Here is a 14,464-nt window from a genome sequence, read left to right as displayed (position 1 = left end):
TTAATGGTTAAACCCAAGATTAGGGAGCCAGACTGAGCACAAGAAAGTATCAAGTGAACACAGGGAGCCTGGGAGTTCAAATAACAAAATGCTGCACGCCAACAACTGCCTTGCTTATGCATAGTTAGGAAAGAGCATCAACAGACATACATAAACAAGCACAAACATGTGCACACACAAGCACGCTTATTCTCCCAATCTATTCAGTTCCTCTATGAAATCGTTCCTATTCTGCTCTTCAGCAGTTCTTCATCTCTCACTTCTGCTCCTTGCGCCGTCGCTTCTCCTCCTCGTGGAGAACCTTCTTAAGCTGCAAGAACAGTTGATGCTTCTCCTCCTGCAGAGCAGTGAGCTTCAGCTGCAGCTTTTGGACCTGTGAAAGAGAGGGGGACAGTCAGATGCAGACTGCACAGTGTGATAAAAGTGACTGAACACACTCAGGGAATGCGAAAGAAACTGGACTGTGAGGATTTAATGTCTTTTTTGGGAAGGAGGGGCTGTGGCAGGTGTAAGAAGAGGAATACAAATACAGGGTGTGTGCCCCGAGTGGAATGAAAGTAGGTAAACAGTGAAGTTTGTGGCCTTCGTCGTAAAGTATCCCCATATCCACAACATGCGTGCAGTAGGTTTTACCTGCTCCTTTGTTTCCTCCAGTGACATTCGCTCCTCCAGCTCCTTTTTGCGTCGGCGTTCCTGCTCCTCTCGCATTTTCTGTTCCATCATCTTATCCACCTCTTCCTCCTCTGAGAAGAAAGAGGTGGCAGTCAGAGGGACATATTAAAATCAGAAGATGGTAACAGAGAAAGTTTCCCCAACGAAGAACAAGAGGTTTTAATGAGACATGACTTGAAAAGACTCCGAGACAACAGCAGGGAAGGTGGTCAACTAGGAATGGTAAGGAAGAGCCTCACCGGATGGCTCCTATGGAGGCTTCAGAAAGACAGAGGGTATAAACTCAGCACGAAGAATCCTCATTAGGAAAAGGTGTAGGGTATTAAGAGACAATGGCAGAGAACTCCGTGATGGGGATAGATGCCCTACTGATGTTATTGGAAAATTTAACTGGGGAGTGCAGCATGGAAGGGGACTGAGAACCAAAAGGGAGACTGTGCACCAGTTTCATATTGAGGGGCCAGAGAGAACTGTGCTTGACTGTCTTCACTCTTGAAGTGGCAGGGGACCAGCAGATATCAATGCGCTGATGATGCATGCAAACTGTGAGAGACCCTCCAGGGCACTGTACATCAGATTTAATCTAGCAGCTCTTCAATCTCAGACATGCCCTGGTGTGCTCATAGAACCACCACAGATAATGCTGTAGCCATATATAGTAGTGTGAGCACCCCCTACCACACCAACACCACTGCATACTCTCTCTCTCCATGCTCACATACATACAAGCACCTCCTGGATAACATTACCGGTGTTTGTTCCATTACTCCATCAACATACCTTGGCGTTTCCGCTCCCTCTCCATCATGATGTGGCGGTGGAGTGCCCGGGCCATAGCATTGGACAGCTTTGGCCTTTCCAACAATGCAGGCATCTTGATAGGCTACAGTCAGTTCTAACTCTTGATGGCAAAACTGTTAACAGAGAGGAAGAGACTTGTGAGAGACCCTGGCATAAAGAGTATTTAAAATCCCGTGATTGTCAACTCACAGCAAAGGACTGGACTAACCCATCCTAACTCCCAGTTCCGAAGTGAACTCACACGACTTAAGAAAACAAAAACACAACATTACCAAACTAACTCGATGACCAACAACAAACTAGTAAAAAAAGGCACCCAAACAGATTCCCTCAACTGTCTCAACACTCTTGATTACATGCTGCCAGATCATCAAAACTGTCCCTTGGCTGCTTGCCAAGTGAAGCAACCAACAAATATGCCTAACTGCCCCCAAGAGAGCTGCAAGACTGCTGCCAGACTGCCCAAAAACACAGCTAAATGGAGCCCTCCCAAGACAGCTGCAGCTTAGCGGACTGTCCAAAACACTGCTAGGTATAGTAAAGACAACACAGACAAAGGGTGGGGGGGGGGGGGGGATTGAAGAGGAGAGTGATGTGTGGGGGGGTGGGAATAGAAGTGACAGACACTCCAAAGACCACTATCCCTTCCACAGTCTTCAGTAATGTCTAATTTGCAATCTTATATTTTCAGAATTCAAGTATGTTAAATCCATGTCCTTAGTCACATCGGCCTTGCCTTTTATGAAAGATTCATAGTTATGAATATTTGGGCATGGCCCTTTTAGAGAGGCCCTTAACTTTTTTTAATCCCACTTAAAGCACCGACTACATTCAGTGACATGTTTTTAGATGGCACTGTTGTGTTTATTTTGTTATTTGATTGCAGTCTCCTCCTGCCCATGATAGCATGGTAATTCAAAATATGTACATTGTTGCAGGATGTAGTCTCTCATTTTGCAACAAATATCAATTAAAATAATGGTGTAAAAAGGCCAAATGCATCTATTTTTCAAAACATGTTCTTGAAAGGACAAACCCACCTGAATTCTACTTTGAGAAAGGAAGGCTTGTTCGCTTCACTCATTTTCTGCACTTCAACTTTGAGCACTGTACATGCAGGCAGCAGGTGGTGAGAATTTTGGAAGGGTGAAGAGCCAGCATACCAGTGCGGCAAAACCAGTTGAGGCAGGCTCATAAGAAAAATTGAGCACCTACATTTATATCTATTGATTAACAAAAGCATTTGATAATGGTGCTTCAGCAGCTGACTCATCGGTAAGGTTAATAGCATGAAGGGTCAATGCGGCTGAGGAAAGTCAGAAAAAGAGCCATTGACATCAACATCTGACCTCCTGTAGTGTGGGCGGGAGAGGTAGGGACATTCAGCTCTAGAGAGTGGACAAGATTTTGATGGTGCAAGGGACTTGTCACATCTGCTGGTTAATCGGTCACACACAATTTTAGCAGGGGCAGCAAGAGTGCTCAGTGCGATCAGAAGTTGCCTCCAAATCTAGGATCTCCCATTCCAGCCCTTCCAACTTAGATTGTTTCTTAGGTGGAGCCTAGCGCAGCGCGCAAGCGCTGCCCTAGGAGAGGACCTTTTGGAATCGGTCTGCACTTTTCAAACACTTGTGCTTGTGGCAGCATCCACTTTGCGGGAGAGAGCAGTGGTGCACAGGAGCCATCTGTTTTCAATTAGCATGGCCGCGAACGCTTGTTTACATTTGACTGCTGGCGGTTGCTTTCACTTTCTTGCCGGCTGTCAATGTCTACATGCTAATAAGCTGTGGACAAGACGCAATTGGAGACGAAGGCTTGTGGAAGGAATTGACTTGCTACACTTGCCTATATTCCTGGGAGAAGCCGCTGGGGCACCGTGCGCAGTACTGGCTCAATATTATAAATATTAAACATGCTGCATATCGCCTAAGCTCTCTATGGCTCTTCATAACATGCAGTCCAGATTCCCTTGCCAAACTATGTGCCCCACTCCTTGAATGATGTACCTTTCCCCTAAAACAGTAGCCTATACATGGATGTCAGCTGGGCATATTCAGGTTCAGCTGCTGCACGTTAGTATTCATATGATTATCATTATAAAAATTGTCGCCTATTTTTAATTATTAGTTTTAGTATTAGTATAGTTTATTATCATAACTGTTAAACTAGTTAAATATTATTAGTAGTGCAGTGATAGAAGTAACAATAATAAAAATAATATTTTAATTGCCATTATTATGGCGTTATTCTCACCTCTACCGTCCCCATCATTAGCAATACACATCGCTCACATAATCCTTTCCACACAGTGGGATTTTAGACACAATAAACTACATACAGAAAGACAAGTAAACAACCAATGGGTTCATAAATAGAGAGGTATGCAGTCAGCGGAGAGTGCATTGCACGGTAAGGCCCTACTAATGACGCTAAACTGACGGCACGCCGCGTGCGTCGAGGCGTCTCGGAATGTCTGTCAGTTCGCCTGTAGTGATCCAACAGTGTTTGATTGAGTAGTGGGTTGTAGTAACGATTATTTTGCAGCCACTGCAGTAAAACTATAACAAGCATTGGCATAGCCAATAGGTCTCGCTTTTGGGGCCTTATAAGTATTTAGTTATGCAGCACAATATCCTTGGTGCAACAACATCAACTGTTGCATGGCTAAACATTTATAAGGTCCCAAAGGCGAGACCTATTAGCTATGTCAATGCTTGTCTTTTTTTATGGCCTACAACCAATGAGATACCTTGGCCCCTAATAACGGTTTTGAATGCCTCCCACAAAACTACAGCAGAGTAAACCGTCCCCTCATTCTCCACTTTGTATTGATCTGTTGAGTCCTGTAGTTGCCAGCGGATATTGGGAATTTTGAGATATCAGGGACTAGAGTGAAATGAACCTCATGAAAAGAAGGAAGAAACTGACGAAGATGAAGGGCAACAGATGAATGCAAGGGTAAAAGGACTGATGGATGTAGGGATAAAACTATATTTGCATGAGTGAGAGAAAGAAAGTGGCTGGAATAATAAAAGTCTGGATGAATGTGTGAATGGTCGCCTGGATGGAGGTGTGGAAGGATGGATTGCTGTAATGATAAATGAAGGGTGATTAGTGGATCGATGAAGAAAACGGTTGTATGAATGGATCAGTAACAAGATGTATGAATGTTTGGAAGTCTGAGCAGCAAGATGATAGAAAAGGAATAATGAAAGGATGGATCGACGAAATGGTGAAAGGTTGAATGAATGTATGACAAGATGGCTAGACGGTTGTATACAGGAAAGGCTTAAAGATGAAGAGAAGGCGTTAATAAGGGACCTCATCTAGAGTTGGTACGGCTTACTCGCTTCACTTGCCAAATGGCATTCAAGGTATGGACCAAAGTGGGTGGTATTTAGGTCTCGCCTGACCCAGCACATGCGCCTGTCTGGCGAGACTTATTGAGAGGGCTCCAAAAAGTGCTACCAGGCCAGCCTAGAGCTACAGTGCATGTGCGCGGGGGCGCGCGCCACGCTTTACCGCGATTACTTTCACTTTCGCGGCCGCTTTGATGTTTGATTGTGATCACAATCACTTTCGCGGCCGCTTTGCTTAGCCAATATGTCTCGCTTTTGGGACCTTATAAGTATTTAGTTATGCAACTGTTGCATGGCTAAACACTTATAAGGTCCCAAAGGCGAGACCTATTGGCTATGCCAATGCTTGTTTTAAGTTGCTGGCTATTCCCTTGACAGGAAATAAACAAGCAAGGCTTCTGGAGCAGTGACCCCCACTAGAGCTAGGCGTGCTGCCTCTCATGTGGTGCTGCACCCCACTGACTGCAGTGACAGCAACACTCCACAGTGAGTAGCAGTTTCGTGCTGTTTTTTCTTCCACTGATCGCTAGCTCAACGTAGAGATTTCCAAAAGCATACTAGCTCAGACCAGCACCGCACTCAGCTTCCTTCCAACACTTAAACACCCAACACAGATCTAGCCCCACAATCCTGGTTGAACCAAACACCCAGCAAATATCCAAATATCGCTCTGCAACCCCTTCAATACTTTCCGCTTCCTAGCACAGAATACCGAACTGACATCTCAATAAGAAAGAAGAGTATTGATCAAATGGAAGCCGTCTTTGATAAATAAATTCCTGTGTCTGTCCAAGAGTGTTAGTTTCACTGATAGTATAGGTGTCAATTGAGATTTAAGACGCCACAGACTTACCGTAGTGTAGATTTTAGCCTGTGGTACTGCACGATATTAGGTTGCAATGCTGCATTTCAATCCGTTGGCATGCAACATTATACAAATGTTAAATAAATAGTGCTCTTCGTCCATGCAGGTGATCTGAAGCACGCTCACCTGTGTTATTATTGATCTCAGCGGTGTTCTTACTTTCACGTTCCCTTCCGTCTAACTTTGGCTATTACACAAGCCAAACTAATGTTGTAAGTTTCACCTGCAAGTGTAGAAGTGAATCGCCATATTGATGAGAAGTGAAACTACACGTCCCACAATGCAATACACTGCTGGGTGGGGATGTTGGCACTTATTGGTGGGACACATGACATGGGGTCAGCTTGTAGCTATGCTCAGTCAAAAGATAAAAAGGGGATTTAACTTTATCGCTAGTTTGAACAGTTTCATGGCAAGGTTTCGAACTGCTTTAAGGGTGAGGAGAGCTGTTGGATAAGTTGCAATACACGTTCATGGCTGTACGTGTTCCTTCTCAGCATCAAAGCATATTTCTAGGAGACTTGCTACAATGCTAGCCACTTGAATGGGATGATGGGAGGGCTACATTTTGCATTAAATACATATCTATTCTATTGATGCACTATTCTATATGGACATATAGTTCTGTAGTTTGAGCGCATGTTGCACACAGCCAACGTTGAACTGTCACACTACAGTGTCACGCATAACATACCGAGCTGTCACACGTACGGCCACCGGACTACACTCAGGAGTCCTCACTGCTGCAGAGGGTGCGCTGCTCAGCCAGTGTCCCGCCCGCGGCTGCGCGGACCGGCCTGGAACCCGGCTCGGTGGGGAAGCGGAATGGATGGAACTGAAGCGCCCGGTCAGGACAGCTTCACTGACAGCGCTGCGGCTCGTACCTCGCGCTGCCCGCCCCGTCCTCCGTCCACTGGCGGCCGCCCCTCTCGGTGAACCCGTGCCTGGGTCAAAGGTAGCTGCAGGATCCCGGGATTCAGCACTGTTTATTGCTGCGCACATTCACCGATGACAGCCACCCGGCTTGTACCCTACGTCACGAGCGCGACGCTTCCTGTGCGCCTATCGTAGACTTCCGCCGCCGAGAGCGCTCGTGGTGTTGTTTGTATGTCAGTGACGCGCACGCTGATTTTATGGGTTGTTCAGGTTCCACCAATGTTTCCCCCTCTCTACCCTGCGGTCCCGTAGTGTACCATCCGCCGGTGTCCCCATCTTCCCGTGCACGGACACGTACGTGCCACGAAACCCGATCCATGCGGGAGATCCCCGATTATCTGAAGCCAAACAATTGGCTCCTTATGTCTGTTTCTCGGCTGAAATTGCCTCTGCTTCAATGGAAATTAATAGGGAAAATCCACACACCCCAGATTTAAATTTCAGAACCTCCCGAGTCTTTCTTAATTTAAAATGTTCGCATGCGGACATCTACATATTTGTAACCTCCCCACTTTTTCAGAGTATGGGCAATACACACAAACTCTTTCCCCAAATATTAGAGAGCTGAAGTTAGGCTAGTCCTCAAATATTTTGAGGTGTTTCATTGTCACTCCTCTACATTTCTGGGGTCGCGCATCCGAGTTTTCCTGCCCCTTTATGTGTGACGTTTACATGGTTTCGTTGTACTTCCAAATGTGTGACGTTTTCTCAAGAAAAGTAAAACCAAGCAGTGAAATCCATGTAGAGAGCTAAAGTAGTGCACGTTTGTTAACATCCACCTTCACGTGCATTACTACCTTCGCAACACTCATTGAGTCTAGGGTTGCCACCTGCCTGGTTTTATACTGGCATGACCAGTATTTTAATGTCCCTGCAGGCAAAAAGGTTAGACAATTCTCATAAAGCTGGTATTTTTTTAACCTTTAGTATATACTTTAAACAGTACATTTTAGAATAAAACACATTCAAATGTGTTCTACAGCTGTCCCAACGACATCTGACCGATAACTAAAGCATGGTCAAATACAATGGGAGAGCAAGGGAAGAAGGGGGTGCGGTTAACTAAAGCATGGTCAAAAACAATGGGAGAGCAAGAGAAGAAGGGGGTGCGTCTGTATCCTCTATATAATATATGCTAAACAATTATGGACGAACCCCATCTATGTGTGGCACAATCACTAGTAGGCAGTGTTTGGAACCCACTGGGTTTGTTAAAAGACTCCTCACACACCAACCTGGTTGGTGTTGATAGAGATCAGGGTACCTAAAATAAACCCACTACCACGGATAGAGTAATTTCACAGTTACACGCACATACATTCATCATACGCTAGGGCCCATTTCACTAACATACGCTCAAATACTCTACCAGCATAAGACCTGTGGGAAGAAAAACCCTGCATCTATATCTAGGACGATAGGACCTAATTATGATGGTTATCCTTAATCATACTCTATACACTCTATACAACAATAATCAAAATATACTCAATAATTGACAAGAAAGAATATTCAACACCATGTTTAAAGTTATATTGCTTTATCTAAAATTAGTCAAAGTAAATCAGAATAAATCATCTCATAATTACCTATTCTAACTAAGTGTCAGAACGGGTCAGGACCAGTCTCTCGGTAAAGTCTGTCAAGACAGAGTCCTCAGCATCAATCCTCAGCAACGCGTGAAGGTGGCCAAAAGAGTGGGGGGGAGCCCTCCCTAAACTAACAGTTTTTATAGTGAAAAATACAATAGAAACACACATAAAGTTGGCTGACTAAACTGTATCACTGAGCAGAACGAGAAGGAAGAAATGTAACATTGCTACATCTGGAAATCTCCGCTCAGGAAAAGTCACAAGACGTGAACTACGGAACAGGAACCAAGAAAATAAAACATGTAACACATTTAATCCGGTTTCCCTCGGCCATCGAGCCACAGTTCAGAGTTTCCCTCTAAGGCTCCTTTGTCTTTCGAGATTGCCAAGGACACCTTCACTTTTCTTGGAGAACACCCAAAGCTGCTGCCGCCCTCATGGAAAATTTCATAGAAGGACCATGGTCAGTTGTCTTCGACCTTTTTTCAGCAGGGGTCTCTCTCGTCACGTCTTTCACATATTCACTCGAGGCCAGGCTCTCAAAATTAGCCATCATGGATTAAGCCTCCATAGGCCACAATAGACCATCTCAATTAAAAGAAATAAAAACAACGTTACTACAGCATAATGATTAAACAGTGTTAACCCCACTAATACCCTTATGTGTATGCATTTATCTAGCTTTGCGACATAAAATGCATTAATTCAGACAGCGTTTTGCGCTCAAAATAAATAGCACACAGCAACGTTTAAACATGAAAACTTGCACGTTATTGTAAATACAAGAACAGCACAAATAAGCTAACCCTCATGTAACTTTCTCTTATGTTAGGACAAACGGGTTGATTAGTAAAACACACTTTGCACAAGACAAATAATTAATTGTTAATTATTAATAAATTAATAAAACACATAGACATGCCAGAGCTTCAAAAGCCCCAGAATTTTCTAAAAGAAAACTCTGCTCCAGCAATCCCCCCTTTGGTGATTTTATCACCAAATAAACCCCAAAAAAAAATTAGTGAAATTTTAGTCCCATTTTAGGAAATCAGAAATGTCTTTTCCCCTTACACGACATTAAACACCAGTCACTCTTTCATCATCTCTCTTTGTCTCTAAATAAACACTCTCCCTCAATTCTTCTAGTTTAATCTCTTCTGGTTCTCTTTTCGAAATCTTCGAATTCTTGTTTTTCTTTTCATTTTTCAATTTCTCTTTCCCTCTCCTGTTTTTACAACACACACACACCAATCTTAGTATCAGTAAAGCAACAATTATACAAGACAAAGGAAACAATATTCTACCTATAATAGTACTACCTATTTTTGCAATAAAATCCTTAACAGCTATCATCTTATTAGCTAATTTAGTCCATAAACTCCCAGTTTCAAGTGGTACTAATTCTTCATGCAAATCAGTAATATTTTTGATATAGACCTTCAGGTCTTTACTTTCGTCAGGAATGTAAGTGCAACAATGTTGAACTTTCAATATTCCACAAACTCCACCCTCCTTGGCCAAAAGAATATCAAGGGCAAGTCGATTTTGCATTGACATGGCCCGTACGGCACTTAATTCCGTATTCACCAAAAGAAACCCTCCTGCGGTATTTGTCGATAAGCGATCAACCACTGTGGACAGTTTCCGAATTCCATAAGCATTTAAAGAAATTCCCACTGCTGGAATCAAAACCCCAAAAATATCACCCGCAATTTCAGACCAAGTTTCTCTCTTAAAACGTGTTAATAAGTTAATATTTTCTACATATTTTATTTTATCTGTATGATTACCCTCATTATTCACTAATGGTGGATTAGGACATTCAGACCTCCAATGTCCCAGCTGGCCACAGTTGTGACAAGGGAACTTCTTTTTGGCTTCCTCAAGACTTCCCCTTCCTTTTCCCGCAAATCTCGGTCTATTTCCTCCATTATTTCCTGGATTATTTGCCTGTTCCACCAACTGTGCTTCCTGTCTTTCCGCAACTTTCACTTGTGCCCACATCGCTTTCTCTTTCAGCTTTCTTTGTTTTGCTTCAATTTCATCACTAAAGTATTTTGCATGTCTCAGAATCTCATCTACTTTCTTACTCTGCCAATCCACTGTGTGTTCACGAATTCTCTCACCAATTTCAGGTCTCAGGCCATATACAAATCTGTATACAAAGTGACTCAAATCTTTGTCACCCAGGTGTTCATCTCCACTGAATTGTTTAAAAGCCAGTATCAGCCTCTCGTAAAAAGCATGAACTGATTCTTTTGCCTCCTGTTGTGTTCGATCTATCTTAACCCAGTCTGTCTCTTTTGGAGGAACTTTACTCTTCAGGTATACCATCACCTGATCATACTTCCTCATCACTTCTGGATCTGGTGCCCCTGTTCTTGAATCTCTTGGATATTCCTCAGTAGGCCAACTCACAACTATTTTACACTCAGTCCACAAGTCTGCTGGAACAATTATATCAAACAGACTATTCAGGTCAACCCACAACACTTTTGACAATTTCACAAACCTATCTACCTGCCTATACCACTCGACGGGCTTTTCTCTCAATCGAGGGAAATCATTCGTAAATGATAAAATATCCTGTCTGGTCCATGGAACATGTACATATCCTCCTCCAGGTATTTCTCTCATGGGATAATTCTCCACTGGTTTCTCCTTTTCTCTCACTGGAAATGCTGAATAAGTTGTTCTATCCTCGGATTCCTCTCTTTTCTTATACCATCTATCCTTCCACTTTTCTACATCACCCTATCTTCGCAATAATGCCACCATTTCTTTAATCTGTCCTGTTCTACCAGAAGTATTTAAATTCTCAATGTCTTTCTCTGTGAAATCCATCCTGTACGTTTTCTGCAAAGCCTTTACTCTATCAATGTCAACTCCTTGCTCATTTGCTATTGCTCTTAGTCTATCATGCGTATTTCTTGCTCTCCATGTTATGCTCTTGCACATGAACATTAGCTCACCATCATGATGACTCTTCAGGATTTCTGTTGGAACTGTTCCTGTCACAAGCTCTTCTAATTCTATACGTAACTTAACCACATCAATAACTTGTGAATCCTTGTCCTTTTTCTGAAGAACCTTCATCCAATCATTCAAATCATCAACTGTTATTTCAGCAGTTTTTCTCACTGGAACCACTTTTTTCTGCGGTTCTAAAATCGGCATCCCTGAACAACTAGGTTCACTAACATCCAATAGTTCACTACATGTATCATGTCTGGTTTGTCTCAGGTCACTTCTCCCTTTTCTTTTATCTGAATCTCCTGAAGGACCAACTGAATTTGTCGATTCATTTGCAATATATGGAATTACCAGTCCTTTCTCACCTGCTCTCTGTTTATCAAACACAGGCATAACTGGACCTATTGTTACAGGCACCGTAACAGCTTCCAGATTCTTCGTTAACTCCCTAATTTTCTCAGTCAGTTCTATTGTCGTTTTTGCTAATTTTCTGGCATTTTCCTCACTACCTCGATTCTCTCTCTCCCTGAAAGAACTACTACCTCTTGATTCAGGTGTCATTTTTTCTTTCTCAACTGTATCTCTTATCGGAGAAACAACTGGTGTACTCTCATCTGGTTCTGGTCTATATGGAGGTGGTCTCTTATAAATCATGTCATTTAAGACCTCATCCTCATACTCTCCATATCTTCTCACATCTGACTCAGAAACCCTTTCTTCTGAAGGAGCAGAAACTTCAACTGTTCTCATAGGATATAATCCCTCTGTCATACTAGCATCTCGCCATCTTTTCATTCGATCATGATGTGTCTCACGATCATGTCTCCTCCCAAACATGTACCTGTAATACCCTCCAGATCTTTGCTTTTCTCGGTCATGAACTTCCTCTTCCCATTCCACTTAAGCCTCAAACTGTGTAGGTCTCGGCTTCGGGTCTAAGCATAACATCTTTTCCCGTAAATTTCTCAACACGGCCAAATTAAATGAACCATGTTCTGGAAATGCTAGAACACCATCTTCTTTAGTATACCTAACCCAATTCTGCAACCATATACAGGTATGTAATCCATATTTCGCAGCCATGAAGGATGCAGGTGTTTTCGCTGGAGGTAGCAACTCACCCTCTCTTGTTTTAACCTCTTTATCCTTGCTAAACCACTTTTTAACTTTTCCAAAGAACGTCTTTTTCTTTTTCTCTTCTTGGTAATACATTTTAGCACTTACTAAAACTCTTTACTCTTTCCGTATTATAAATATACAATACGAGGTTAGGTTGAAAAACTCGATTCCCGCTAACGCACCAATCCTGGAGCGTCTACGTCACTAATCAGCCCTTCCAATCCCTGCGCGACTCACACTAACGCACCAATCCTAGCGCGAACCCTATTCTGATCCACTATCCAATCAGAGCGCGGACCTTCTGACGTCAACAGTCGCTGCAGTCTCTGTCTCCTGTCTCTGTCACTCGTCTACCCCTCCTTTACAAAAACTCTCAGTAGACTTCGTGTGTCAAAATTTCTACAAAATCTATTAGTTACAACATAAAAACATCTCCATTGTCTGCTTCGCTAACCACAGAATAGTAAAAGAGAGTCTATTTCTAAAGAATCAACAACTTTCATACATCGCATAACTGTTTCCTCTAGGACTTATCCAAAGAGTCTTACAGTCAATAAATGTATATACATTCACGCACATTCATACGAGAAAAATATAGTACATGCACACAGAATCCTGCTTTCCGAGAACAGCGCACAATCTGTCCTATTACAGAATTATAACATACATCAACTAAGCAGCTTACCTCTGCCCAGTTCCTCAAACAAGCTCAGAGAATACCTATTACTCCTCCCGCAATAAGCTTTAACGGCAATCCTTACGGATCCCTGGGACTTAAGACCAGAGTTTCACAGATAACCTTCACTACGATACACACTCCTTATATACCAGAAATGTTTTCTAATAGTAACATACGACGATGTCACTGATTCCGAACCCAGACAATGTGAACGCGCAACTTCAATTGTCACACGTAATTCCTTACAATCCCGTCTTTCCCGAGAGCAGCATATACACCCTCTGCCCTACTACGGAACTGCTACAACAGCTTCCAAATTCCAGAAGCACTACATATAACTCAACATGACAACTCCAACATATAGTATTAGTACATATACCAATATCATCAAAAATAAACCAATAATCAATAAGCTAATTTACAAGCAATCTTATCTTATCAGATCAAGACAACCATCTATAACCATCCTCTGCTACCAGAGAAATTGATAGAGATCAGGGTACCTAAAATAAACCCACTACCACGGATAGAGTAATTTCACAGTTACACGCACATACATTCATCATACGCTAGGGCCCATTTCACTAACATACGCTCAAATACTCTACCAGCATAAGACCTGTGGGAAGAAAAACCCTGCATCTATATCTAGGACGATAGGACCTAATTATGATGGTTATCCTTAATCATACTCTATACACTCTATACAACAATAATCAAAATATACTCAATAATTGACAAGAAAGAATATTCAACACCATGTTTAAAGTTATATTGCTTTATCTAAAATTAGTCAAAGTAAATCAGAATAAATCATCTCATAATTACCTATTCTAACTAAGTGTCAGAACGGGTCAGGACCAGTCTCTCGGTAAAGTCTGTCAAGACAGAGTCCTCAGCATCAATCCTCAGCAACGCGTGAAGGTGGCCAAAAGAGTGGGGGGGAGCCCTCCCTAAACTAACAGTTTTTATAGTGAAAAATACAATAGAAACACACATAAAGTTGGCTGAATAAACTGTATCACTGAGCAGAACGAGAAGGAAGAAATGTAACATTGCTACATCTGGAAATCTCCGCTCAGGAAAAGTCACAAGACGTGAACTACGGAACAGGAACCAAGAAAATAAAACATGTAACACATTTAATCCGGTTTCCCTCGGCCATCGAGCCACAGTTCAGAGTTTCCCTCTAAGGCTCCTTTGTCTTTCGAGATTGCCAAGGACACCTTCACTTTTCTTGGAGAACACCCAAAGCTGCTGCCGCCCTCATGGAAAATTTCATAGAAGGACCATGGTCAGTTGTCTTCGACCTTTTTTCAGCAGGGGTCTCTCTCGTCACGTCTTTCACATATTCACTCGAGGCCAGGCTCTCAAAATTAGCCATCATGGATTAAGCCTCCATAGGCCACAATAGACCATCTCAATTAAAAGAAATAAAAACAAATTTACTACAGCATAATGATTAAAC

At 42.6% G+C, this 14,464-nt stretch overlaps 1 protein-coding gene across 6 annotated transcripts in view; it reads right to left on the bottom strand.

Moving 5' to 3' along the window:
* GPS2 (G protein pathway suppressor 2) overlaps window positions 1–6,780 on the bottom strand; it is a 69,143-nt gene extending 62,363 nt beyond the window's left edge. For 2 of the 6 annotated variants that reach the window (XM_085639508.1, XM_085639506.1), the window contains exons 1-4: window positions 6,392–6,730; window positions 1,453–1,586; window positions 634–743; window positions 261–373 (exon numbers count right to left, since the gene is read on the bottom strand). In XM_085639508.1, the coding sequence (XP_085495634.1) occupies window positions 261–373; window positions 634–743; window positions 1,453–1,546 (317 nt within the window). In that variant the 5' untranslated portion in view covers window positions 1,547–1,586; window positions 6,392–6,730. Of the gene's footprint in view, window positions 1–260; window positions 374–633; window positions 744–1,452; window positions 1,587–6,391 lie in introns of all 6 variants that reach the window. The other 4 variants (XM_085639503.1, XM_085639504.1, XM_085639507.1 and 1 more) reach the window with 4 other exon arrangements.
* Between the last annotated feature and the right edge of the window lie 7,684 nt (window positions 6,781–14,464).

Source organism: Triturus cristatus, chromosome 12, assembly GCF_964204655.1.
Source record: "Triturus cristatus chromosome 12, aTriCri1.1, whole genome shotgun sequence".
Lineage (NCBI taxonomy): Eukaryota > Metazoa > Chordata > Amphibia > Caudata > Salamandridae > Triturus > Triturus cristatus.
This window is presented reverse-complemented; position numbering and strand designations above follow the sequence as displayed.